The sequence below is a fragment of the Polypterus senegalus genome, chromosome 2 (genome assembly GCF_016835505.1).
Source record: "Polypterus senegalus isolate Bchr_013 chromosome 2, ASM1683550v1, whole genome shotgun sequence".
NCBI classification, from domain to species: domain Eukaryota; kingdom Metazoa; phylum Chordata; class Cladistia; order Polypteriformes; family Polypteridae; genus Polypterus; species Polypterus senegalus.
This window is the reverse complement of record NC_053155.1, coordinates 282,348,245-282,374,908: the sequence shown is the minus strand read 5'-3', so window position 1 is coordinate 282,374,908 and position 26,664 is coordinate 282,348,245. Positions and strand designations below refer to the sequence as shown.

General features: G+C 37.7%; 1 protein-coding gene across 3 annotated transcripts in view; it reads left to right on the top strand.

Moving 5' to 3' along the window:
- inppl1a (inositol polyphosphate phosphatase-like 1a) overlaps nucleotides 1-26,664 on the top strand; it is a 203,546-nt gene that overhangs the window by 133,613 nt on the left and 43,269 nt on the right. For all 3 annotated transcript variants that reach the window (XM_039745658.1, XM_039745657.1, XM_039745659.1), the window contains exons 9-13: nucleotides 8,339-8,489; nucleotides 13,984-14,090; nucleotides 16,697-16,799; nucleotides 23,513-23,709; nucleotides 24,167-24,284. In XM_039745658.1, the coding sequence (XP_039601592.1) occupies nucleotides 8,339-8,489; nucleotides 13,984-14,090; nucleotides 16,697-16,799; nucleotides 23,513-23,709; nucleotides 24,167-24,284 (676 nt within the window). The remainder of the gene's footprint in view (nucleotides 1-8,338; nucleotides 8,490-13,983; nucleotides 14,091-16,696; nucleotides 16,800-23,512; nucleotides 23,710-24,166; nucleotides 24,285-26,664) is intronic.

Below are 26,664 nucleotides of genomic sequence, written 5' to 3'. Positions count from 1 at the left end.
CCATGAATGGAAAGGCTTATGACTGTTATTGGAAAGAAGGGTGGCTATATTGGTCATTGATTGATTGATTTATTTTTTTTGAAATGTCAGAGATGTTTATTTGTAAATTTTGAGGTGTTTGTTTATTATTCTCACTATAACAGATGAAAATATACAAGTGAGATGGGAAAATTTTCATTTTTCCTTTAGTTGCATAATAAATCTGCACACTAATAGTTGCCTAATAATTGTGCGCACATATGTATTCCCCTGATGATGTTCACACTCACATTTCCGTTGTGAAACATTCAGGTTTCAGGTTTATTAACATTTTGGATTGACTGATAGCACTGTGTTTGTTCCATATTAAAATTAATCCTCAAAAATACAACTTGCCTAATAATTCTGCACACAGTGTATATATGCACAATTGATTAAGTGTTCACAGATGAATTAATTAAATACAGTTCATTTTGTATTGTTATAGCCAGTATGGAGGGGTTAGGGTGAGGGAGGTATAACACACAACACCTGTTTTGTGTTAAAGCATATGCTTTTGTTTGTCGCTTAATTAAGTGTATAGAACTGACATTTTTAGGTAGGGCTTGTCACACTTGTCCAAGAACTATTGTAGGCTATGAGTGCCTCACATTTTTTACACCTTTATCCTAACCAGCCACAAACTGCAAGCTGACCTTACTAATAAATAAAATACATGAAGTAAAAAAAAAATTGTCATATCCTTAAGAATAGGAATCTATACTAATAAAAGGCAAAGCCCTCACTCACTCACTGACTGACTCACTCACTCACTCACTCACTCATCACTAATTCTCCAAGTTCCCATGTGGGTAGAAGGCTGAAATTTGGCAGGCTCATTCCTTACAGCTTCCTTACAAAAGTTGGGCGGGTTTCATTTTGAAATTCAATGCGTAATGGTCATAACTGGAAGCTAATTTTTCTCCATATACTGTAATGGAGTTGACCTGGATGGCCGTGGGGGGCGGAGTTTCGTGTCACATCATTACGCCTCCAACTTAAGTACGTAGAGAACAAGGAAGACCTCCAAACAGCGCTGAACAAAAAACGCCATTTCACAATTGAGAAGGCAGAAAAAGATTATGAAGCAAGTGATGCATACAAGCGTATTCATAAATACAAGTATATTCATAAGTACAGCTGCGGAAACAAAGCACGTCGTGAACCGTAAGTTTACATTAAGTTTATAGACACACTCCCGCTGCCGTTTGTCATGCCTGCGGCAGATGACGGTATTAGCGACATACAGGTTTACTGAGAAGACACGAGGTATAAACGAGACTTTGGATCACTTTGTAACAAAGTTAAAATTGCTGTAGCAAGAAACATTTAAGTGCCGGGTCTTACCTAACATTAAATAAACACATCCTCCAAATACGAACCTGATTGCAAGAAATAATGATGATCAAATCCTTGATGACAGCAACACTCATAACGGTCACAAAACTATTACTTTGACAATCATGTTACGTTATTTTTTAAATGTTTCCTTTTCTTACCACAAGCACAGCTGAGAAGCTTCGATGCATGTACTCCATAACGCTGCTAAAAATAACGCATTTAATCACAGTTTGCATTCCAAGCACAGGGGGGGAACTTTTGTCAGTGCATGATTTCCTAGTATATCGATTACATTTATGCACACATCAGAGCTACAAAAATCTAAGAGTCGAAAGAAAGCGCGTTGCTGGGACTAATCGGAGGCAAATTTCATTTCAAAACACTACCACGACGGAAGCCTTGATAAAAGCATGGTTTTGTGCACACTGAAAAGCAAGCAAAATTAGATGCATTACAGAAAGCGGACTTTGTGGCTCTTCCTTCCGTGACCACTCTGTGCGTATTCTGAAAATGTACTTAAAAATAAAGTGGTATTTTAAGTACTTTAAGTCTGCCCAATTTTAGCCAGGGATGATATTTTTTTCTGTTTTGAATTGAAATGCAGTTTAAAAGCATTTTTTCAGAAATTAGAAGAGCTTCAGTTTACAATATTCATGTCCATGTCTATTATTTGATTCTCTCGCCCACTAAAACCCTTTTAAATTAAAAAAAAAAAAAAAACATTTGTGATTTGGGGCAAATTTTCATGTGTGATTACATATGATTAATCAAGATTAATTATTACACAGCCTCTAATTAATTACATTAATTTTTTTAATCGAGTTCCACCCCTAATATTTATGTATATATATATATATATATATATATATATATACTAATAAAAGGCAAAGCACTCACTGACTGACTCACTCACTTACTCACTCACTTATCACTAATTCTCCAAGTTCCTGTGTAGGTAGAAGGCTGAAATTTGGCAGGCTCATTCCTTACAGCTTACTTACAAAAGTTAAGCAGGTTTCATTTCGAAATTCTACACGTAACGGTCGATAACGGTCGACAACGTCCGCCATATTGAACTTTCTTATTTATGGTCCCATCTTCACGAAATTTGTAGGCGGCTTCCCTGCGCTAACCAAAACCGATGTACGTACTTATTTCGGTGGTATGACGCCACTATCGGCCGCCATATTGAATTTTCCAACGTCACCAATTTTCAGACTTCTCGTGTAGGTAGAAGGCTGACCCCATCTTCACGAAATTTGGTAGGTGAACGAACATTTGAAAAAAAGAGAAAAGTAACACTGCAACAAATCACAGCATGATCTGAAAAATTAACTTTTGAAAAATCCGTAATACAAAAACTACTGTACAGTACAAACCACTAAGATAACTAACCTTGCATGAGTAAATGGGTGGAGACGAGGTCACAGTTTTGAGGGAGAGTCCGGCTCCGCGATGGAGGGATGTTTTCTTTCAGCCGTTTTCTCTGTTGTGCTTTCTTGGGTTTCTGATGTTTTTAGCTGTTTAGCTGGTGGATCAGACTTAGTGAAATAGCGGTCGAATGTGACTTGTCTTTTCCTACGCATAAAAATTTTTCGGAAATGCGAGACGACATTGTCGTTCATCATGTTTATCACTCGGTTCGTAACCGCTTTGTCAGGGTGGTTCTTTTCAAAAAAATCCTGGCACTCATTCCATTTTTCCATGATGGCTTTTATCGCATCACTTTTTATAACTGTTCTTTCCTCTTCTTCTCCGGAGGACTGCTCCTCGGTGAGCAACCTAAGCTGCTCCTGCTGGAGTGCAGCGAGTTCCTCCGTCGTCAGCTCCTCCTTGTGATCCAGGACCAGCTCCTCGATGTCCTCATTGTCCACTTCAAGACCCATGCTGTTGCCCATGGACGCAATCTCATCCACAACAGGAGGCTCAAAGCTTTCTAAAACCTGTTAAGGAACGTATTCAGGCCAAAGTTTCTTCCAGGCTGAGATCAACGTGAGGTGTGTGACGTCTTCCCAGGCTTTATCAATGAGGCAGATGCAATGAACAATATTAAAATGGTTCTTCCAGAACTCTTTCAGGGTTAAAGACGTCTCCTCGGTCACCTTAAAACACCTGGTGAATAGTCCTTTGGTGTACAGTTTCTTGAAATTTGAAATAACCTGCTGGTCCATGGGCTGCAGAAGAGGAGTCGTGTTGGGAGGGAGGAACACGACCTTAATAAATTCGTACTCCTCGACCGTATCGTCAACCAAATTTTGGAGGGTGTGCATTGTCCATTAGAAGGCATTTTTTAGGCAGGTTATTCTCTTCGAGATATCACTTCACGGCGGGAGCGAAAGCCTCGTGCAGCCATTCCAAAAACAAAGTCCTTGTGACCCACCCCTTTGTGTTTGCCCTCCACATCACAGGCAGTCTGGCTTTATTTACGTTGTGCTGTTTGTAAGCACGAGGGTTCTCAAATTGGTAAACGAGTAGCGGCTTGATTTTTACGTCGCCACTAGCGTTAGCACACAGCAAAACAGTTAACCTGTCCTTCATTGGTTTATGGCCGGGCATAGCCTTCTCTTCCTGGGTAATGTAGGTCCTCTTTGGCATCCTCTTCCTGAACAATCCGGTCTCGTCACAGTTGAAGACTTGTTGCGGGATGTAGCCTTCGTCCTCCACTAATTTTGCGAAAATTTTCACAAATTCTTTCGAAGCTTTAGCGCGGAACTAGCAGCCTCTCCATGCCTTACCACACTATGAATGCCACTTCTTTTGCAAAACTTTTCAAACCATCCTCTACTGGCTTTAAATTCCTCACTTTCGGCACTCGTAGAAGGATAGTTTTGCAGCAAATCGCCATGAATCTTCCTGGCTTTCTCGCATAACATCGCCTCACTTATGCTGTCCCCTGCAAGTTGCTTCTTGTTCAACCACACTAGCAACAGTTTTTCTACCTCTTCCAGCACTTGAGGCCTCTGCCTGGTTAACGCTGTAACGCCTTTTGCAACATCAGCTGCTTTAATAGATTCTTTTTCCTTTAGAATAGTCAATCGTAGATTTTGACTTCTTTTACTCGGCGGCAAGATCAGTAACACGAACGCCACGCTCAAACTTTTCAATTATTTCTTTCTTCACTTCGATTTCAATTTTCTTTAAGAGTTTCTTCTCACCACTCTTCACTTGCTTAGAAGCCATGGTTAACTGCAAAAGCCCACAAAATATAGAGCGCAAAGATATCACAGGTAAAGCACGCACGTCTGACTTAGAACAATGAACAAGGTGCGGCTTAACACGTGCTTAAGTAATCGGCACGCATGTGCAGGCAGGCAGGCACGCATGTGCAGGAAGGCAGGCAGGCATGCACGCACGCGCAGGAAGGCAGGCAGGCACGCACGCACGCACAGGAAAGCAGGCAGGCACGCACGCGCAGGAAGGCAGGCAGGCACGCACGCGCAGGAAGACGGCAGGCAGGAAGACAGGCAGGCTTGCACGCACGGCAGGAAGGCACGTCTGACCGAGAACAATGCAACACGTGCGGAAATCATCGGCGCACACAAACCGAAAGGGAAACTGGCTTGTTCGTATACCAAATGTGTGGTTGTGAACCGAGGCAAAAGTTTGCCGAACTTTTTGGCCGTGAACCGAGTTGTACGTGTACGGAGACGTTCGTGAACCGAGGTTCCACTGTATATGTATATATGTGTATACAGTGGTGTGAAAAACTATTTGCCCCCTTCCTGATTTCTTATTCTTTTGCAGGTTTGTCACACAAAATGTTTCAGATCATCAAACACATTTAACCATTAGTCAAATATAATACAAGTAAACACAAAATGCAGTTTTTAAATGATGGTTTTTATTAATTAGGGAGAAAAAAAAATCCAAACCTACATGGCCCTGTGTGAAAAGTAATTGCCCCCTGAACCTAATAACTGGTTGGGCCACCCTTAGCAGCAATAACTGCAATCAAGCGTTTGCGATAATTTGCAATGAGTCTTTTACAGCACTCTGGAGGAATTTTGGCCCACTCATCTTTGCAGAATTGTTGTAATTCAGCTTTATTTGAGGGTTTTCTAGCATGTACCGCCTTTTTAAGGTCATGCCATGGCATCTCAATTGGATTCAGGTCAGGACTTTGACTAGGCCACTCCACAGTCTTCATCTTGTTTTTCTTCAGCCATTCAGAGGTGGATTTGCTGGTGTGTTTTGGGTCATTGTCCTGTTGCAGCACCCAAGATCGCTTCAGCTTGAGTTGACGAACAGATGGCCAGACATTGTTCTTCAGGATTTTTTGGTAGACAGTAGAATTCATGGTTCCAGCTATCACAGCAAGCCTTCCAGGTCCTGAAGCAGCAAAACAACCCCAGACCATCACACTACCACCACCATATTTTACTGTTGGTATGATGTTCTTTTTCTGAAATGCTGTGTTCCTTTTACGCCAGATGTAACGGGACATTTGCCTTCCAAAAAGTTCAACTTTTGTCTCATCAGTCCACAAGGTATTTTCCCAAAAGTCTTGGCAATCATTGAGATGTTTCTTAGCAAAATTGAGACGAGCCCTAATGTTCTTTTTGCTTAACAGTGGTTTGCATCTTGGAAATCTGCCATGCAGGCCGTATTTGCCCAGTCTCTTTTTTATGGTGCAGTCGTGAACACTGACCTTAATTGAGGCAAGTGAGCCCTGCAGTTCTTTAGACGTTGTCCTGGGGTCTTTTGTGACCTCTCGGATGAGTCGTCTCTGCGCTCTTGGGGTAATTTTGGTTGGCCAGCCACTCCTGGGAAGGTTCACCACTGTCCCATGTTTTTGCCATTTGTGGATAATGGCTCTCACTGTGGTTCGCTGGAGTCCCAAAGCTTTAGAAATGGCTTTATAACCTTTACCAGACTGATAGATCTCAATTACTTCTGTTCTCATTTGTTCCTGAATTTCTTTGGATCTTGGCATGATGTCTAGCTTTTGAGGTGCTTTTGGTCTACTTCTCTGTGTCAGGCAGCTCCTATTTAAGTGATTTCTTGATTGAAACAGGTGTGGCAGTAATCAGGCCTGGGGGTGGCTACGGAAATTGAACTCGGGTGTGATACACCACAGTTAGGTTATTTTTTAACAAGGGGCAATTACTTTTTCACACAGGTCCATGTAGGTTTGGATTTTTTCTCCCTAAATAATAAAAACCATCATTTAAAAACTGCATTTTGTGTTTACTTGTGTTATATTTGACTAATGGTTAAATGTGTTTGATGATCAGAAACATTTTGTGTGACAAACATGCAAAAGAATAAGAAATCTGGAAGGGGGCAAATAGTTTTTCACACCACTGTATGTGTATATATATGTATATGTGTATATATATATATATATGTATATGTGTATATACAGTATATATGTAGATATGTATATACAGTAATTCCTCGCTATATCGCGATTCGACTTTCGCGGCTTCACTCCATCGCGGATTTTAAATGTAAGCATATCTAAATATATATCACGGATTTTTCGCTGGTTCGGATTTCTGCGGACAATGGGTCTTTTAATTTAAAGTACATGCTTCCTCAGTTTGTTTGCCCAGTTGATTTCATACAAGGGACGCTATTGGCAGATGGCTTAGAAGCTACCCAATCAGAGCATGTATTACATATTAACTAAAATCCTCAATGATATACGATGTGCTTCCCTTGAGCGGATTGTTTGCTTTTCTCAGTCTTTCTCTGACATTCTCTGCACCTGACGGAGGGGGTGTGAGTAGAGGGGCTGTTTGCCTAGAAGATATGGACGCTACTCTAAGAAATGCCGCTTTATCGCGGTGGCCCAAAAACACATATTGATTTTTTGATTGTTTGCTTTAATCTCGCGCGCTCTCTCTCTCTGACATTCTCTGCGCCTGACGGAGGGGGTGTGAGCAGAGGGGCTGTTTGTTTAGAAGATATGGAGGCTACTCTAAAAAATGCTGAAAGACTACCTTCACATTGCTCCCTTCTTTGCGGCTGCTTTATCGCGGTGCTCATACTTAAAAGCCCAACAGCACGTATTGATTTTTTGATTGTTTGTTTTTCTGTCACGCTCTCTCTATCTCTCGGACATTCTCTGCTCCTGACGGTGCTCGTTTGAAGAAAAGATACGTTTGCATTCTTTTATTTGTGAGAAAGAACTGTCATCTCTGTCTTGTCATGGAGCACAATTTAAACTTTTGACTAAAGGGTGTTATTTCATGTCTAGAGGTCTCTAATAATGTTAACAGGGTAGGAGAGTTTATAAGGTCTTAAAATATATAAAAATAACCATACAAGCATATGGTTTCTACTTCGCGGATTTTCACCTATCGCGCGGGGGTCTGGAACGCAACCCCTGCGATCGAGGAGGGATTACTGTATATATGTGTGTGTGTGTGTGTATATAACGGTTTGTAAGCACTGTGAGTGACTTTTGCTAAGGTCAAGTCATCCTCTTAATAGCTTTTGTTGGAGTGTAGTTGTCTAGTAGAATCAAATGATTGCTGATTGGCAAGCCTGGATGGTTTAAATAGCGATCTTTCCAAGCACCTACAGCATGTTTTGTATATGCCATATGTTGGAATTCTGGTAGCTGTGAAAATTCAATGCAGATAGATAATGCAGATGATTTAGTTAGGACACAATTTGTAATGTGTTTTGTCTAAAAAAAAAACCGCATAGGCTTAAGCAGTATTTTCATTTCTTATATCATTCTTACATCAGTGATATACTCTTTGCTCATCAGACTTGTGGGTTGTTTCCTATTATTCAGCCTGGTGGTCTGACTAGAAGTAGTTGGTGTAGTCACTGTTGAGAATGCAACAAATCTGCACTACTTCATTGGCAACAGAGAGTTAACCTTGTATATAAAATACATGCTTGCAATTTATTGCATACTAATTATAAAATATTGGAGAAGAAAGGAATCATTGAAGTAGATCTTAACAATTTCATGTAAAGTTGTTTTCAGCTTGTCAATGAATATTTCATGTTACTTTAATAGGTCAAACTGGATGTGAATTTAGCAGACCTGACAAAGATTGGGAAATCTCAGAAGTACACCCTGAGTGTCGATGTGGAAGCAGGAAAATTAGTAGTCACTAAAAAGCTGAAGGACTCTCAAGAAGACTGGAATACCTTCACTTACGATAAAAGTAGGAAATATTTTACACATTAGGCAGTAAATTAAATCTGCAATAGCAGCTTTCTGTTTAAGTGAAATGTCGTTTACTGTGTAGTTCAGTTTATGCTTTCATAAATGTAATAATAAAAAAAATACTTTTCCTGATGAAGAGATTTTAAATGCTTTTCTTATATATTAAGAATTGTTTATAAATCAGAAAATATTAAGTGAATGCAGAAATAATTTGTACTGTTTTGTTTTATTTCATTACGGAAGCGTATTAGGACCACGGTGAAAAAAAAAATACGGACACAGTGAAGAAAAAAAAAGACTAAATGTCGAGATTAAAGTTGACATGTTTATTCTCGACATTTACACTTTATTCTCGCCATTTATGTCGAGATTAAAGTCGACATTTACACTTTATTCTATTGTTTATTTTGTCAGTAGAATGTCGCAAACTAAACATCTTAAAATGAATGTTCAATTTACTAGATTTTCTCAAACCCTTCATTAATTAATGTAGCACATTAAATGCTTTATATTAAGTGTTCCCCGACCCAGTTTTTAATCTCTATGCGCTTCTTAAACTGACTTCATCTTGCACTGAGAGGCGCAGACAGCGATCGCCGCACATTGACCTCATGATGTTCCTGCTCTAAGAACATTCAGAATACTAAGAGAAATACTTGATATCTTCTTCACGATGAAATGCATTAAAGCATGTATTAAACATGGGTGGCGGGGGGCACGGTGGCGTGGCTATAGAGCTGCTCCCTTGCATTAAGGGGTCCCCAGTTGTATGTTCTGTGTAGTGAACTTTATGGCAAGTGTGACGAGGCTCCAAAAAACTGGATATATAAATGGGTATCGCACAGGTTTAACTGGAATATCGTGTAAATGTTGGGTTCGTGTTGTGGTGGTTGGAGACACGAACGCAGAATTCAATGGATGTTCTTCTGAGCGGGCTTTCTTTATTACATGCGCGCTGTCTCTATCTAACGTACTAAACTTCCAGTTCCAATCCTTGTTTTTTCTTTCTGCACATAACCAATCACCACACGATAAACGTCTTTGTGAAATTAAAACAAGTTATAAACCTAGACCCCAGAGTTTTCAAAACTTAAAATGTACAGAACTTAAAATGTATTAAAGCATATGGGGGCACGGGGTGGTGGTTGCACTGCTGCTTCGCAGCAAGGGGGTCCCGGATGTTCCCTGCCTTGAGTTTGCATGTTTTTCTGGTGGGTCTACTCGGCGTGTTTCAGTTTCCTTTCAAAGACATGTAGGATGTGGGGTTTTGTTATGTATTATTGACCCTGATACTTTAGATGTTGCACGTATTCACCCTGCGATGTGTTGGCGTCTCATTCAGGATTTACTCCTGCCTCGCACAAGATGCTTGCTGGGATGGGCAACCCTGAATGGATGGCATATTTAAACATGTATAATGAAGATTTTTTTTTAATTTCTGAAAACTCCATCCCAGCAAGCACCGTGCCCCCACATGCTTTAATAATCTAAAGTTCTGAAAACTCCGAGGTCTAAGTTTATAACTTGTTTTAATTTCACAAAGACGTTTATCTTGTGGTGATTGGTTATGTGCAGAAAGAAAAAGCAAGGATAGAAACTGGAGGTTTAGTACGTCAGATAGAGACAGCACGCATGCAATAAAGAAAGCCGCTCAGAAGAACATCCATGTAATCCTGTGTTCGTGTCTCCGACCCACCAAGCCCAATATTTACACAATATTTAAGTTAAACCTGTGCGATACCCATTCATATATCCAGTTTTTGGGACTTTGTACTACACTGAACATACAACTGGGGACCCCTTAATGCAAGGGAGCAGCTCTATAGCCACGCCACCGTGCCCCCCGCCACCCATGTTTAATACATGCTTTAATGCATTTCATCGTGAAGAAGATATCAAGTATTTCTCTTAGTATTCTGAATGTTCTTAGAGCAGGAACATCATGAAGTCAATGTGCAGCGATCGCTGTCTGCGCCTCTCAGTGCAAGAGGAAGTCAGTTTAAGAAGGCATAGAGATTAAAAACTGGGTCGGGGAACACTTAATATAAAGCATTTAATGTGCTACATTAATTAATGAAGGGGTTTGAGAAAATCTAGTAAATTGAACATTCATTTTAAGATGTTTAGTTTGCGACATTCTACTGACAAAATAAACAATAGAATAAAGTGTAAATGTCGACTTTAATCTCAACGTAAATGGCGAGAATAAAGTGGAAATGTCGAGAATAAAGTCAACATGTCGATTTATATCTCGACATAAATGTCGAGAATAAAGTCAGCATGTCGACTTTAATCTCGACATTTAGTCTTTATTTTTCTTCGCTGTGTCCGTATTTTTTTTTTCACTGTGGCCCTAATACGCTTCCTTATTTCTTTATATTGGATTTTGTAAAATACTGAAATACTTTTAATATTATTTGTAAATTGTTAACAACAGAATTTAAGCTTGTGACACCAAATGAGTGTGTGTGTGTGTGTGTGTATATATACAGTATCTGTATATATAAACATTACTTGTTTTGGACTAAGGACTATGTTGTCAAAGATATGGAGGACCACCTATGTTAGTCATTCATTACTGTAAATTCTGTACATTGCAATTATGTACTCATGTAAATATAACTAACAAGCTGAGGTACAAAGAAGCAGACTTGGCACAACCTTAAATACTGAGTTGGTAAGCCAGGACAAGGCAATTTATCAGAAAACACCTCCTTAATTTAAGTGCTGATGTTACTCCTGCTGTGTTATGCCTTTTGAAGGTGCCCTAAGATACAGTGACCAGATTTTTCTGGGGGCAACCTGGGACACCAGGCGACGGGTCTGGGGGGCAGAGCCCCCCAAAAGCCAGATAGACTTTAATAATGGAAATGCCTATTTTCGTGTTTCCTGCATCTTATTCTGTACGAGTTTCTTCCATTTGAAACAATCATATTATTTAACCACAAACATATACCCATTTTCAAAGTAGGGTTCTATACCATTGTATGCTATTTTTCGTGAAATTACAGGCTTGATCTTGCCAAAAACAGTTCGTTTGAACTGAAGAGCAAATAAACTCATTACTGTACATTATATAGTATACTGTAAGTTATGGACGTACCAAAACCTTATGTTGTTAAATCGGAAATCGCAGTGAAAGTAGAGAAGTGCCAGAAATGTTTTGTGAATAATTTATTAATACTTTCTGAAATTGAACATGACACTTTTGCAATGTTTATAAAAGAAAAACAGCTTTTCAATGAGTAACTTTCATAATCATGAAACACTAATATTTCTGAGATGAGTGGATAGCATTAGGATTTTGTAATAACAAGTCATAAAACTTGTCACATGACTCACTGAAATTGCATTTCACAACCAGCATATGTTTCAATGTGTTGACTTTAAGTTGCGACATTTCTGGTGTCCACATGTTGGTATTCAGAGAAAAGACTCTTTCAGTGGGAGCATTTGTCCCTGGAAGACACAATGCAAATTCCAAAGAGGCAAGGGAAGAAGCAATGTCACTCTGCACTCTAAACTAAAGGAAAACAAAGTAAAATACAGCTGTAAGTGTAAGGAACAGGCAAGCATCCGCAAATGTTCTTGTGACTTGTGTCAAATATTCACTCATTATTAATATATAAATTAATATTATCAGATTCACAACTACGAAGAAATTTAAAGAGATTACAGTCTGCAGACTTTACTACAGTAAAGTGTGTACAGCAGTACTTACTTAAAAAATAAAGAGCTAAAAGTTAAAAAAAAAATAAACTTTGTCAGCACTTTCAATTTTGTCATACAAAATAAATTGGCAAGTTTAACTCTTTTAAGTTTAAGCTTTAACTTCAGTGAAAACGGCTCACTTCGAACGCCGTATTGATGAGTGAATGACTGAATCAGGCATCAGCTCTTATATCAGACTCAGAGCCAGAATAATAAGATATTTCCTGGCTCAGAGCGTAGCATAGCCAAAACGCGTCGTATCACAAGGCACGGTCGATACCATCCGACAATGCGTCTGTTTCCACCTTCTTGCCTTCCGTGCATTTCCATACTTCAAACAATGGCCACCAGCAGGCGACAGACACGGAAGAAGGTCGACTAACTGTCTGATGTCATGATGGGTAGAAAGTATGATTTGGAATTAGAAAGGCTGAATGGGGTCTAAGCCTCTAGGGAAAACTATACATTTTGTCGGAAAACGCCACAGGCCGGGACATTTCCTGATCTTTCGGGGACGCCGGGACGGGTGATCCAAAAATAGGGACTGTCCTGGGTAAACCGGGACGTCTGGTCACTGTACCTAAGAAAGACCACAAAAACCTTGTACGAACAGAACTCTGTCAGACTCACCCTGCTTCTCAGTCTTCTATGTTGCAAGTCAGTTCTCATATTGATACACTATGGGCTACCATGCTGATTCAGAGTAGAGGATTGGAGTGGGAGGTAGTGCAGAACAAAAAGATGTTATTGTCTACAAAAAAAGTTAGACAGGTTATCTGTGGTTGTGTCTTTAGAGCTGTTACATTTGGATTTGACAGAAAAAAAGAAAAGTTATTCTAAGAAAGATGACTTGGTCAGCCCATAGATCACTTGTTACATGCACATGGACCAGACTTTGAGCACTGCTGCTTTATTGCATACTGCACATGGACTATGTTAAAGCAATGTTTTTAGCTGTTAATACTTAAAATTATTGGTTTAGGTATGTGTTACGATTCTGGGGTTTTGTACCTTGCTAAATTAATTTTTTTTTATTTCTCATATGTTTTATTGGTGTGATGTTTTAGCAAAAATGCAATGACATCATCTCTGTTATTCAGAAATATTTTGATTAATTTGTTACTTTATTGTATTTTGTTTCTGTGCATGGTGTCCAGTCGTGTAAATTGCACTCTACAGCATCTCATTTAAATCAAAAACTTTGTTCAGTTTGCTTATTCTTCCTGCTGCGCACAGTCTATTATTGAATGCGTCTTAAGATCCATTTCTTGTGTTCCTTTTTGTTTTCTGTAGTCCAGAAGAAAACAGCCTTTCTCTGTTTTATGTAGTGGTTCTGCAGTTCTAATTCTTAGTTGTGCTCTCTTCGTGATGATTGTAGTAATTACTAAATTGCACTGCTGGAGATTTGGCTGTTTTGAATTCTCAGCAATTACATCGGACATACTTTCATTGGACACGATTTTACCAAATTTGTCTTTTGTAACTTCTCGTCCTGTGAATCATTGTGTATTTTGCCATAGATACAGGTGTGGAAGTGAAACCTTCTTTGGCATCAAAGAGCTCTTCAGTGAGCCTTAGCTAGTATTTTTTTTTACAGTTAGAGTGTTCTGTAGGCCACTCCATACCCTCTTTTTCAAGCTCGCAGGACTTAGTGGAGCTTCTATTTTGGGACAGTTAACTAATTATTCAATGATTAGAGTGTATTTATCTTCAAGGTAAAAAAAAGAAATTTGTGATGTTCGTTTTGTTAACTTTTTTTTTTCTTTTTCTTTTTCATGTAGTTCGACAGCTTATAAAGTCTCAAAGATTTCAGAATAAACTGGGAATAGTGTTTGAGAAGGAAAAAGACAAGAGCCAGAGGAAGGACTTCATTTTTGCCAGTGCTAAGGTGAACAATCGGACATAATGTCACTAAATGCTCAGCGTGGTCAGTTCTGCTTAAATAAAATCAGAAGAGGTTTTGATATAAAAATATGCTGAAGTAACATGTGATAAGGCAAATGCCGTAGTGAAACATGTACGTTCAAATTTCCAAATCGATGAGAGTTAGCGTTCCTTTAATGCAGGTACTGGCATCCTTCACATACCAGTATTCTACCAGCCTCTGATGGCTAGTGTGATTTTTTTTTTTTTCTGTGCTGTAGTTTGCTTGGCTGGCCTATGGAGTCAATAAGTTAATTAAAAGGTCAGGCTCAGTTATAGGATGCACTGTCAACCTTCTAGAGGTAATAGAAAACAGAAGGCAAAACTGAGTGCCATTATGAACAGTGCTGCGCAATCTCTCTTTGAAACACTAGCATTGAGGACATTCAGTCAAAGTGTGTCATGAAATTCTACAGAGGCTTCTTTATGGATAGAGCAGTAAATTTTTATAATACCTTACCGTTTTCGTCTTGTGTGTGTATGAGAAGGTTTGATGATGTTTAATAGTAATGGAGAGTAATATGGAAAAAGATGATCCGCTGTGGCAACTCCTAACGGGAGTAGCTGAAAGAAGATGAAGGTGCAGTTAGAGTAACAACGCTAAAGCAGTTATGGTATTTGGAATACTATGGCTATTCCCTGGACCATTATATTGTTACAAGTTAATTACAATCAGATGCATTACACTAATAAACAATATGAGGTTAGTTTCAGTTAATTTATAAAGCCGCGTTAGGAAAATAAGGAGTAAACACACAGGAACAGTAGCATTGCTTTGACGCTGGGTGCCGCCAGTTTGCAAAACCAAGCGGAGAACTTGCATACGACAAAGTATGATGTACCGTGGAAAAGTGCATGGCTTTACACCAAGTGTAGGTTTTATACATCGCGATTTGAACGTGGAAAAGGTTTTACGCAACATTTCTGTGCGTACACACCGCTTATACATGAGGCCCCAGATGCTGTGGAAGACTATCTGTATTCCTAGTGTAGCACAGATACGAGTAATGATTATTTATTCTATACATAATGCCTTACAGAGTCATGTTTAGGGAGCACCCTCTTCTAATACTAGATGAAATTAAGCATCATCTTATTTTCTTTTCTTGCATTTTTTGCTTTTGCAAAGATCAATGAAATTACCTGATATGACTTCAAGCAGAAGGAGAGCTAAGTTAGTACTGCAGAGATTCACACAGGCTACTGACTTGATGGCAAGTACCCATCTGTGAGGAGGCTCTGTTGGCGTTTGAATAATTTGTATTAGGGATATGTTTTTCTATCAAGAGTTGCTATTGGATGTGTAATAGAGAATAATGTACAAACTTATACTAAAGTAAATTTGAAACCATAAATTAATCAGTAGTGGTTGTATAGAATGGTTCTCTTTTGTATGATTATAAAAATTCACAAATGCTTTTTAAATGATGTGGACAATTGGTGTGTTGTATTTTATGCTAAAACACCTAAAAATTGTCCTCAGTTTGCCACGCTGTGGTAAGAATGAATGAAGTTCACTGTATGTGGCATCCTCTGTGGACTGGTTGTGACAATATGCGACCTGGAGAAATTCCAAAACATCTAGAATAATTCAATTAATGTGTGCCTCCACCAGTCCCTCAGAGCATTTCATAACAATGTGAACAAATGTCCCTGGTTTGTACTTATGAGACAGTTCACTTCTGTTTTCTTTGGCACAAGGATAATTATTGCTTTTGTGAAGTAATTGGGTGCCACACATCCTTTCAATGATATGTTAAAAGTGTCAGCTAATTGAATTTGTCTTTTCTACATATTGCTATCAATTCAATGCTTCCACCCAATGTACTTATTTATTTTTATTGATTTATCATTTATTTATTTATTAATAAATAAATTCTCTGTATTCTCTGTCCTATGAGTCTGTATCCTTGTTTTTATTTATGTTTCTGCTATTGTATGCATCTGAATTTCCCCATGGGATTAATAACGTTTATCTGATTGAATCATTAAAGATTTACAAAATGCACTCGGACGTTCTTTCTGCACCCCTGCAGCCTTATTGTAAATTGCAGCATTTAAAAATCAAAATTAAAAAAAGTGATGAAATCTAGATGTGCTGTGATTGAGGCATCATAAGCATGTTTTTTATTTCCTTAACCATATTAAAGAATGCATTGTATTTCTTAAATTTACTCATACTTGATTCAGTAGTCTCATGGATCAAGTGTCATGGGTTCAACTCTTCCATCTGATCATTATTGCTGTGGAGTTTGACTGTTTTTACTTTGATTGTGTGGTTTGAGATGTGTTGGTAGCTGGCTCTTATGCTTCTACACCTGTATGTTGCCTTTGAGACTCTGGTTTAATCTAACCCAAAACACTCAAGGTTTGTTCTCACACCACAAAGACATACTGTACAAGTAAGCTTAACTGCCTACTCTAAATTGGCCCTAGTGTCAGCAAGTATGTATGTTTGGTGTTTCTTGATGTGCACCTTGTACTGCTGGGAATAGCTTGTGGCTCAACTGAGAATCTATGTATGTGTGTTTGATTTGTGCATATTGTTTTCTCTCCTCTCCAAACCCCCAGAAGAGAGAAGCATTTTGTCAACTGCTGCAGCTGATGAAGAACAGACATTCCAATCAAGACGAGCCAGACATGATTTCAGTTTTCATTGGTACCTGGAATATGGGTAAGCAGCTTTGCTTTTCTTGTAATTTTTCTTTGTGGAATATGAGTTTGCCTTATGCTATTTCAGGAAATTATTATATAGTGGCATTAATGTTGAAATACACACTGTTTGTTTGTTGTTTTAAAATAGCAGTGCTAGTCAGTTAGAAAAGGTAGTAAATGTAAAACGATACTACCAGTAGTTTGTTTCTTCATTAAAAGTTCATGTTTGTGTTTCAGTTCCATAAATCTGGTTAAGTATTAGACCTTCAAGATGTTAAGGAAATATTAGCTTTCCCTTTATTACTAATATTTACTGTACATGTACAGTATGTACACTGTTATCCATGGTCATTGGCACAATTGCTATTTCTGCTATAAAACTCATTTCTGCTATAGAATTCATACTGACATTGATGAAAACGCAAGAATCAGACACATTTATATCATGTCATTCTTTTTTGTTATATTTCACAGTACTTTGTACATGTGACCATAGAGACCTTATAAACCCGCAACACCTCCATATGTGACCCCAGCTTTCCATTTCATACATTTCTGTATGCACAGACATTTTCATATGTTGTACCTCACAGTTGCATAATTCGTGGTCCAAACCCTTGTTTAGGCTTGGTTAGTGTAGAGTTGGATTTTTCCAGGTAGCAAAGATAGATAGATACTTTATTAATCCCAAGGGGAAATTCACATAATCCTGCAGCAGTATACTGATACAAAAAAAAATTAAATTAAAAAGTAATAAAAATGCATGTAAAAGCAGACAATAACTTTAAATAATGTTAGCATTTACTCCCCCGGATGGAATTGAAGAGTCGCATAGTGTGGGGGAGGAACGATCTCCTCAGTCTGTCAGTGGAGCAAGACAGTGACAAAAGTCTGTCACTGAAGCTACTCCTCTGCCTGGATGTGCTTGTTTTATTGATTTTCAGCTCTTAACTGGTCTGGTGCCCCAGAAAGTCCCCCATTTGTCCCCAGAATGCCATGACTACGTTGGTTAACCTTGAATGGTTGTTGATGTTCCTTCAAGAAACATGCAGTCCATGCCTCAAGGTTGATGCCTGTTTTTGATCCCAGTCACCCTCCTGACTTGAAAGACTCTCAGGACCAGACTAATGAGGTAGAGTTTTGGTTAATATCAGACATGACAGGGAACTTTACATTTAGATTAGCTAGATGGTGTATCTGTACTGTTTCTAGTGGCTCTGCTATGTACCATTGCTGAAGGGCTTTAGACCTGAATCAATTAATATACACAATAGAGAAATTCTTATAAGATCAAAGAGATTGATAAATAGCCGCCCACCTGGAGTTTTGCTTTCTCTGAAGGCACATGGAGTTCTAGAGCAGAATTCCATAAAGCTTCAAGGACTGAGAACTTGCAGCCTCACACAGAGTATGGCAGAGAGGTGCAGATTATGCTCATTGGATCAGATTTCAACAAAATGTATTTATATAGCACATTTTCATACAAAAATGTAGCTCAAACTGCTTTACATAATGAAGAATGGAAGAATAAAAGACACAGTTAGAAAATAAAATAAGTCAACATTAATTAACATAGAATAAGAGTAAGGTCCGATGGCCATGGTGGACAAAAACAAAAAACTCCAGACGGCTGGAGAAAAAAATAAAATCTGTAGGGATTCCAGACCATGAGACCACCCTGTCCCCTCTGGGCATTCTACCTAACATAAATGAAGCAGTCCTCTTTGGATTTAGGGTTCTCACGAAAGGACTTGATGATGATGGTCACGTAGACTTCTGGCTTTTAGTCCATCTATGTTGGAGCATCATGATGCTTTGAGTAGGTGGTGGTGAATTGAACATACAGAGTATCAGGATTAAGTTAAAGTGAAGTTATGAAAACGCATGTTAAAGTAATGTGTTTTCAGCAGTGTTTTAAAGTGCTCTACTGTATTAGCCTGGCGAATTCCTATTGGCAGGCTATTCCAGATTTTAGGTGCATAACAGCAGAAGGCCACCTCACCACTTCTTTTAAGTTTAGCTTTTGGAATTCTAAGGAGACACTCATTTGAGGATCTAAGGTTACAATTTGGGATATAGGGTGTCAGACATTTCGATACGTAAGATGGAGCAAGATTATTTAAGGCTTTATAAACCATAAGCAGAATTTTAAAGTCAATTCTGAAAGACACAGGTAACCAGTGTAGTGACATCAAAACTGGAGAAATGTGTTCGGATTTTCTTTTCCTAGTTAGAATTCTAGCAGCTGCATTCTGCACTCGTTGCAAATGATTTATGTGTTTTTTGGGTAGTCCTGAGAGGAGTGCGTTACAGTAATCTAGACGACTGAAAACAAAAGCGTGAATTAATTTCTCAGCATCTTTCAATGATATAAGAGGTCTAACTTTTGCTATGTTTCTTAAGTGAAAAATGCTGTCCTAGTGGTCTGATGAATATGTGATTTAAAATTCAGGTTACAGTCAACAGTTACCCCTAAGTTTTTTACTTCCGTCTTAACTTTTAATCCTAATGCATCAAGTTTATTTCTGATAACCTCATTGAATCCATTATTGCCAATCACTAAAATTTCAGTTTTCTCTTTATTTAGCTTGAGAAAATTACTATTCATCCATTCAGAAATACCAGTAAGACATTGTGTTAGTGAATGAGAGAGTTGGTGTCATCAGGTGCTATTGATAAGTACAGCTGTGTGTCATCAGCATAGCTGTGGTAGCTCACGTTGTAACCTGAGATAATCTGACCTAAAGGAAGCATATAGATTGAGAAGAGCAGCGGACCCAGGATAGAGCCTTGTGGAACACCATATAGGATATCATGTGTCTTTGAGTTGTGATTACCACAACTAACAAAGAATTTTCTCCCTGCCAGGTAGGATTCAAACCAATTTAAGACACTGCCAGAGAGGCCCACCCATTGACTAAGGCGATTTCTAAGAATATTGTGATCAATGGTGTCAAATGCGCCACTCAGATCTAAGAGTATGAGAACAGATAAATGGCCTCTGTCTGCATTTACCGCAAGTCATTTACTACTTTAACGAGTGCAGTTTCTGTGCTGTGATTTGTTCTAAAACCTGACTGAAATTTATCAAGAATAGCATGTTTATTGAGGTGGTCATTTAACTGCATAATGACTGCCTTCTCTAGAATTTTACTTAAGAAGGGCAGGTTAGAGATGGGTCTAAAATTTTCAAAGCAGAGGGTCAAGATTATGTTTCTTAAGTAGGGGTTTAACTACAGCAGTCTTAAGACAGTCTGTCTACTATGTCAAGAATATTATCAATTAGCACGCCTGATACTTCCTTGAAAAACCTTGTTGGTATTGGGTCAAGGATGCAGGTGGAGGGTTTCAGTTGAGAGATTATTCTATGTAAATCAGGTAAATCTATCCTGGTGAAAGAATTTAATTTGTTTATAATGGAGTACTGGGGCTTAGGAGGTTCTGCAGTGTTGGGGAGATATACTATGTTATTTCTAATATCATTAATTTTTTGATTGAAAAATACAGCAATGTTCTCACAGGTTTCACTGGAAATATTTTGGGGCATTCCTTTGTGTTACCTGGGTTTAACAGACGATCAATTGTAGAAAATAAGACTCTGGGATTACTAGCATTGTTATTTATAATCTTACAGAAATAGCAACGTCTCTCAAGACGGACTGTGTTATTGTATTCTGTTATTTTAACCTTCAATATCTCATAATGGATAGTTAGTTTAGTTTTCCTCCATTTACACTCAGCTCTACGACATGTTCTTTTTAAATCAGACACTCTTTGGGTCTTCCATGGAATAAAAATGCTAGAAGATTTTTTAACTGTCTTTTCAGGTGCAACTATGTCAACAGCAGCTCTTACTTTAGAATTAAAATTTTCCACCTTACTATTTACATTATCCTCGCTATTATAGTTGGCACTATAAACAGACTGCTTAGAATGTTTGTAAGTTTTAAAGCTGCTGATGAGTCAAAGAAGCGTTTTTTAACAATATGCTTCTTATGAATGTTTTCTAACATTATTTCTATATTAAATAGTAGAAGAAAGTGGTCTGATAGACCAATATCAATGATCTGCTTTACATCAACTTTTAGTCCTTTGGTAATACTAAGTCTAACATATGACCTGCTTTATGTGTAGGTTGATTAATGAGCTGTCTCAAATCAAGAGTCCAAGAGGTTCATGAATTCCTTTTCTTTTAGGTCACACTGATTATAGATATGAAAGTTAAAGTCGCTGACTATTAAGAGTGTGTCATAGTTCGTAATTAAAATTGACATTAAGTCTGAGAATTCTTCAAAGAAAGATGCATTAAATTTAGGAGGTCTATACACGGATAAAACTAGAAAGTGAGAATCTCCATGAATAACAATGGTGAGATACTCAAATGACTTAAATTTACCAAACCTAACATCTTTACATCTCCAGTTAGAGGTGAAAGGCTTCAAGTAGTCTGAATGTGCACGTCAAACTAGGTAAAACAGTAACTTAAGATGAAAGACATTCCAATTGCCTCTTAGTCAAGATCTACAGAGATGTCACGTCTTCTTCATTAACACTGCTGCTTATCGGATTTAATGCATCATGCTGATTGAATAGATGTTGGCTAAGAGTTGTCCTTTATGGAATTCAAGTGTAAGGAAGGATACCTCAAGCTGAGTTTTTGATACAATATGCAAGGACTCTGCATCTTTGATATGTCTGCTCTTTTAACAGAATGCTTTGTGTTCAACTGTTTGCCCTGTAAAAGGGGCAGTCCCCTCTATGTCCTACAGTTGTGTAATTCTTTTTAATGTCTTGCTTTCATGCTGACACCAGATGGGACATTACTGCTTATTGAGTAAACTATTGTGATAACTTGCATTACCATGCTATTACACTATCTTATTGGTAACCTACCTAATATAACACAATGGCAGAAAAGATCTCCTTGTGTACTTTAAGTAAAAAAAGAACAACATCTCTGATTTTCTTTAGCGTTTGTCAGGTGTTTATTCATCCTATTTTTCTTCATAAACCATTGCTGATTTTGTGAATATTTCAGTATCTCTGTGTTTACTTCACCTTCACATTTTTTTTCTCTGCTCTCAGGGAAGAAAGGATGATGTATCTGGTGTGTTTTCAATAACATGTAGTACTGTATGTCTTAATGGTTTTTAATGTATGCATTGTAATGAAATACTAAAAAACGTTTTAAATAATGATAGAAGAAATTATTTCCAATTTTTGCACATGATCAAATAAAGCTGATTTGTTAAAATACAGTAACATTATATTACTTTAATAATACACAGCAGAACATTTATCTGAAATATGGGAAATCGTCTTTTAAAATGAATTTAAGAAAAACAAAGGTATATCAAATAATCATGATGATTTGTGTACACTATTATTAATTGTAATATATGTTATAGGGTTTGCTAAAATTAGAAAAATGGAATGTGTGTTAATAGTACAGAGCTGTTTCATTTAACTAAAATTGATGAGTTTTATTTAATTAATTGACTAGTACCACTGTCTAATTAAAAAAAAATAAATCCTACTTAAAAATATATGAGTTGAGGAGCATATAAAATCAAATATGTATAAGTGGGAAAGCACAAATTAAACTGAAAATTAAGAAATATGTTTGTTAGGAGGCTTAATTATAATGTAAACATATTATTGCACAATATAAACAGAATCTCACACATGTGTATTCCTAGTGCACAGTGCACCTACCAAAAAAGAGAAATCAAAAAATGTCCCAAGAAGAGACTAATGTATTAGTATGATAGTCATAAAGTAAATGCACAAATTACATAAATGACTTAGTGTGACAAAATAATATATTGTGTATCAAACTCTTAAGATAATTATATTTCAAAACATACAAGAGCCTGCAAAAATAATTTCCAAAAATCAGACTTATGAAAAAGAGGTTTAAATACAATAATGAAAGCAGAGTTGAAATAAAGTAACAAAATATACAAGATAAGAAGTGTTCAGAATTCCCTTTTTTCCCCAGAAACAACCTGAATATTTCTTCTGACAGCTACCAGGGCACATGAATATGGAGAGACAGTAGAAGGACTAAGTATATAGGAGCAGGTGGGTGGGTGTTTATGGAGTTGTTAGAAGTAACAGGCAAGGGCTGTTGAACTTAGAATGGCAGTGACACGTTAGGAGCATATTTTCAGAAATGAAGACCAGGCAACATTACCACAGTATTCCTGATCCTAAATTGAACCAGTGTGTGTAACTAGCACCTGTTGAGAATTTGAACTTCCCCAGTGCATGATGATGTCAGGATAAGATCCAGCTGTCTAATTTGATTATGTCGGTGCAAATATTGGGTGAAAGGATAGTCCAGTATCAGAGAAGTCCATCACTACTATTAGTTTTTATTTATTTATTTTTTGATTATTTGTTCTTATCTATAATATCTGGAAGCATCTCCTACTTTTTTATTTGAAGAACATTTGTAATCTTCAAATGCAGTACTGCAGTACTTGTTTGGGCAAGACAATAAAATACTAAGTAATATAATGTTCAGGAACAGATGTTTTAACCTTTAAAATAAGATAAAGCAAGAGTGGCAAAATGTATTTTAGAATAAAGTGTGGATGGCTTTGCTGCATTTCAAAATTATGCAAACACTACTTTTGAATTTGTGATTGGAACTGTTAATCAGGTGGTATTTGTCTCCATAATAAACAAAATGTGACATGATTGCCTTGTATTTTTTTTTTTTTGCAGGAAGTGTGCCTTGTCCAAAGAATATAAGTTCGTGGATAATGTCCAAGGGTCTAGGCAAAACCTTAGATGAAATTGCAGTGAACATCCCACATGATATCTATGTAATTGGAACACAGGAAAACTCGATTTGTGACAGAGAGTGGGTTGAAATCTTGCGTGGCGCACTTAAAGAATGCACTGAGATTGATTTTAGACTGGTGAGAAAGTTAAAATTCTTCTTAGTTTGTTAGGCTCGCAATATTGTTATGAACCATTGAGTTGTGTAAGGACACACTTTGTCTTACTATTCATAATTTACATTTCATTTTCTTTGAATTAGCAAGATGTTTTAACTGTTTTATTCATAGTTTTTTTTTCCTCTACATAATGAAGTGATTGCACAATAACGATCTAGGAGTCTAGCTTTTATGTGGAACTTTTGATAGTGTACATTATCAAAAGTAATTAGGAATAATATCTGTAATGCTTTCAAAATGCAGTGTGTATTCAATTATTTATACATTTTGACATCAAAATTTGTGAATTGTTTGTTGTACATGTAACATTTCTGAACCTTAAATTATCTAACATTTTATCATTCAAGAAGTTTGCAAGTTCAAGCAGTGATTTTTATTATCCTACATGTCAAACCCAAATAATGTTTTTTTTTTTAAGATTGCAGTTCATTCACTCTGGAATATCAAAATTGTTGTTCTTGTAAAACCGGAGCATGAGAACCGTATCAGTCATGTAGGCTTCTCAAGCGTGAAGACAGGTATCGCCAACACACTTGGTAAGTGTTAAATATTCAGTTTTACATATTAGTTTAAGCTTTGTTTATGTTTAATGAAACAATGCTTGATATTACGAGAGTCTTCTGAGTAGTCAAGTTCCACACGAGGGCTGTTTACTGTAACTTTTAATATGTGATAAATTATTTGAATTTGAATTAAATATGAATTAAGACACAGGTTATGACAATAAATAAGAGTGGCAGAGGACAAAAGTAGAAACTGGCCATTACTATTTGTGTTCTTTATTTAGCAGGTACCTTTAGCCAAGGTGATGTTAGGCTGTGTCACATTATGTGACTTTTTCAGCTGTTTTCAGTTGTAGCCTTCATTTACATAATCTTAGAGATATGGAGTCATTTGGCAGTGTGCTCCCATTAAGGCCAGTCACAATATGTGACATGTCCTGTGACTCACTATAATTAGGCAATGACTCTCGTCCCAGAAAAAGGATGAATAGGAATAGTGGGTGTTTTGGACCTTATATACCAGTATATACGGTATAGTTTGCCATACCTGCAAACCCTTTGTACAGCACCGTCTCTGTCAGACAGCATACTGTTTCTGGAAAGTTGTCACACAGATTTTAGTTGTGTACGTTGACATGGCCCAGGAACAAGAACATCAGCTGCAGTCGGCAAGTCGGACATACCCTATGACTAGAAGTTCCATAATTTGATATTTACTTTGCTAAAGCAAAGTGTTATACATACAGCTGGAGGGATTTGAAAGTACAAAGTTAATAACCGATAGAATACATAAATTCAAAGTAGATCACAAGAAACGTACAGTGGAACCTTGGATTACAAGCATATTTCGTTACGGAAACATGCTTGTAATCCAAAGCACTCATATATCAAAACGAATTTCCCAATAATGAATAATGGAAACTCCGATGATTCGTTCCACAACCCAAAACTGTTCATATAAAAATGATTAATACAAAATACTGTATATAAAGTAAAAATACATAAAGCAAATTAACCTGCAGTTTACCTTTGAAAAGAATCGTGGCTGGTGTGAGGGAGATGAGAGAGCCTAGGAGGGTTATTATGTAGGACGACTTTCACTCTAATTAACGGAATCCCTACTATCTGTTGGATCACTGGAATCTTCTTTTTTTTGCGACTTTAAAAAGGAACCTATCCAATGACAATTTCTTTTGCCTGAAGAGTCACTACACTTGGACACAAAATAAAAAAAAAATGCTTTACGCACAGTAAGGATTCTAAACTGTTTTGGGATTCCACCCAATGGGACAACACGTGGAAGAGCATCCCGAAGCAACTGCCGGCTCCCAGCACTGTATCATTTTGCCGTAAAAGCTAATCCGAAAAGATTGCGGTCGTTCTATAAGTGCCTGCCGTTGATGGGTGATACAAAGAACATTATAAATGCAGTGCACAGTATTACTTGGCCAGTAACCTGGCCATGACCCTGCCTGACTGTATAGGAGAGTGGCAGATCCCTCTGCAGTAAATAACCGTGCTGTTCCTGTTTCAAGCTGAATAAAGCTGGTGTTCCTAAAGTACTGAGACTCAGCTTTGTGTTTTGGGGTACAAGACAGGGGCTCGCACGTTACAACACACACACACACACGGTCACAATGCTATAGTAAACTGTATACACTCGTATGGATGTTGACTATATGAGTGAGGTACGCCGATTGAGCCCAAAATTGTGAGATGATTACCCACAATCCCGCAGTGAGAGAAAGAGAAGAACCATCAGATTAATTGTGATCACGTGACACTTGACAGACCAAAAGTATACATACTACTCGTATTGCAAGACCTCACTTGTTTATCAAGTTAAAATTTATTGAAAATTTTAGCTTGTCTTGCAAAACACTCTCAGACCAAGTTACTTACAATCCAAGGTTTTACTGTACTACAGTTAGCCCCAAAGTGAAGTGAAAATTGCAATTCAAACCAAACTGAAGTTACTGATAGTTTATTGGATCGGCACAGTTGGAGAGCAGACATGTAAAGAGTCTAAGCAGTCTCAATATGCTTTGTAAAGAAGTGCATCTTCATCAGGCCACCTGAGCATTAGTAGATTCTGAGCAGTGTGTGTTGTCTCTGGAATGCGAGAACAAATAAGCATCTTTCATTTTATATACATCTGGAAACAGGAGGGACAGTCGGTTGTTTAGCTGAAGGAGGTCAGAAAGCAGTTGCTGGAGGCCATGTCAGAAGAGAAACACATTAGTCCAACCGAGGGAGAACAAGTAGTCTTGATGAGGAATTAGTGGACATTGGGTGAAAAGGTCTGCATCTTACAAATTTTATGAAGAAAAAAAAATAACAAAACTGGGGTAATGAAGAAATGTGCAGTCATTCAGGATCTCACCAGGGTTCCTGTCAGTATCAAATAGTTGGA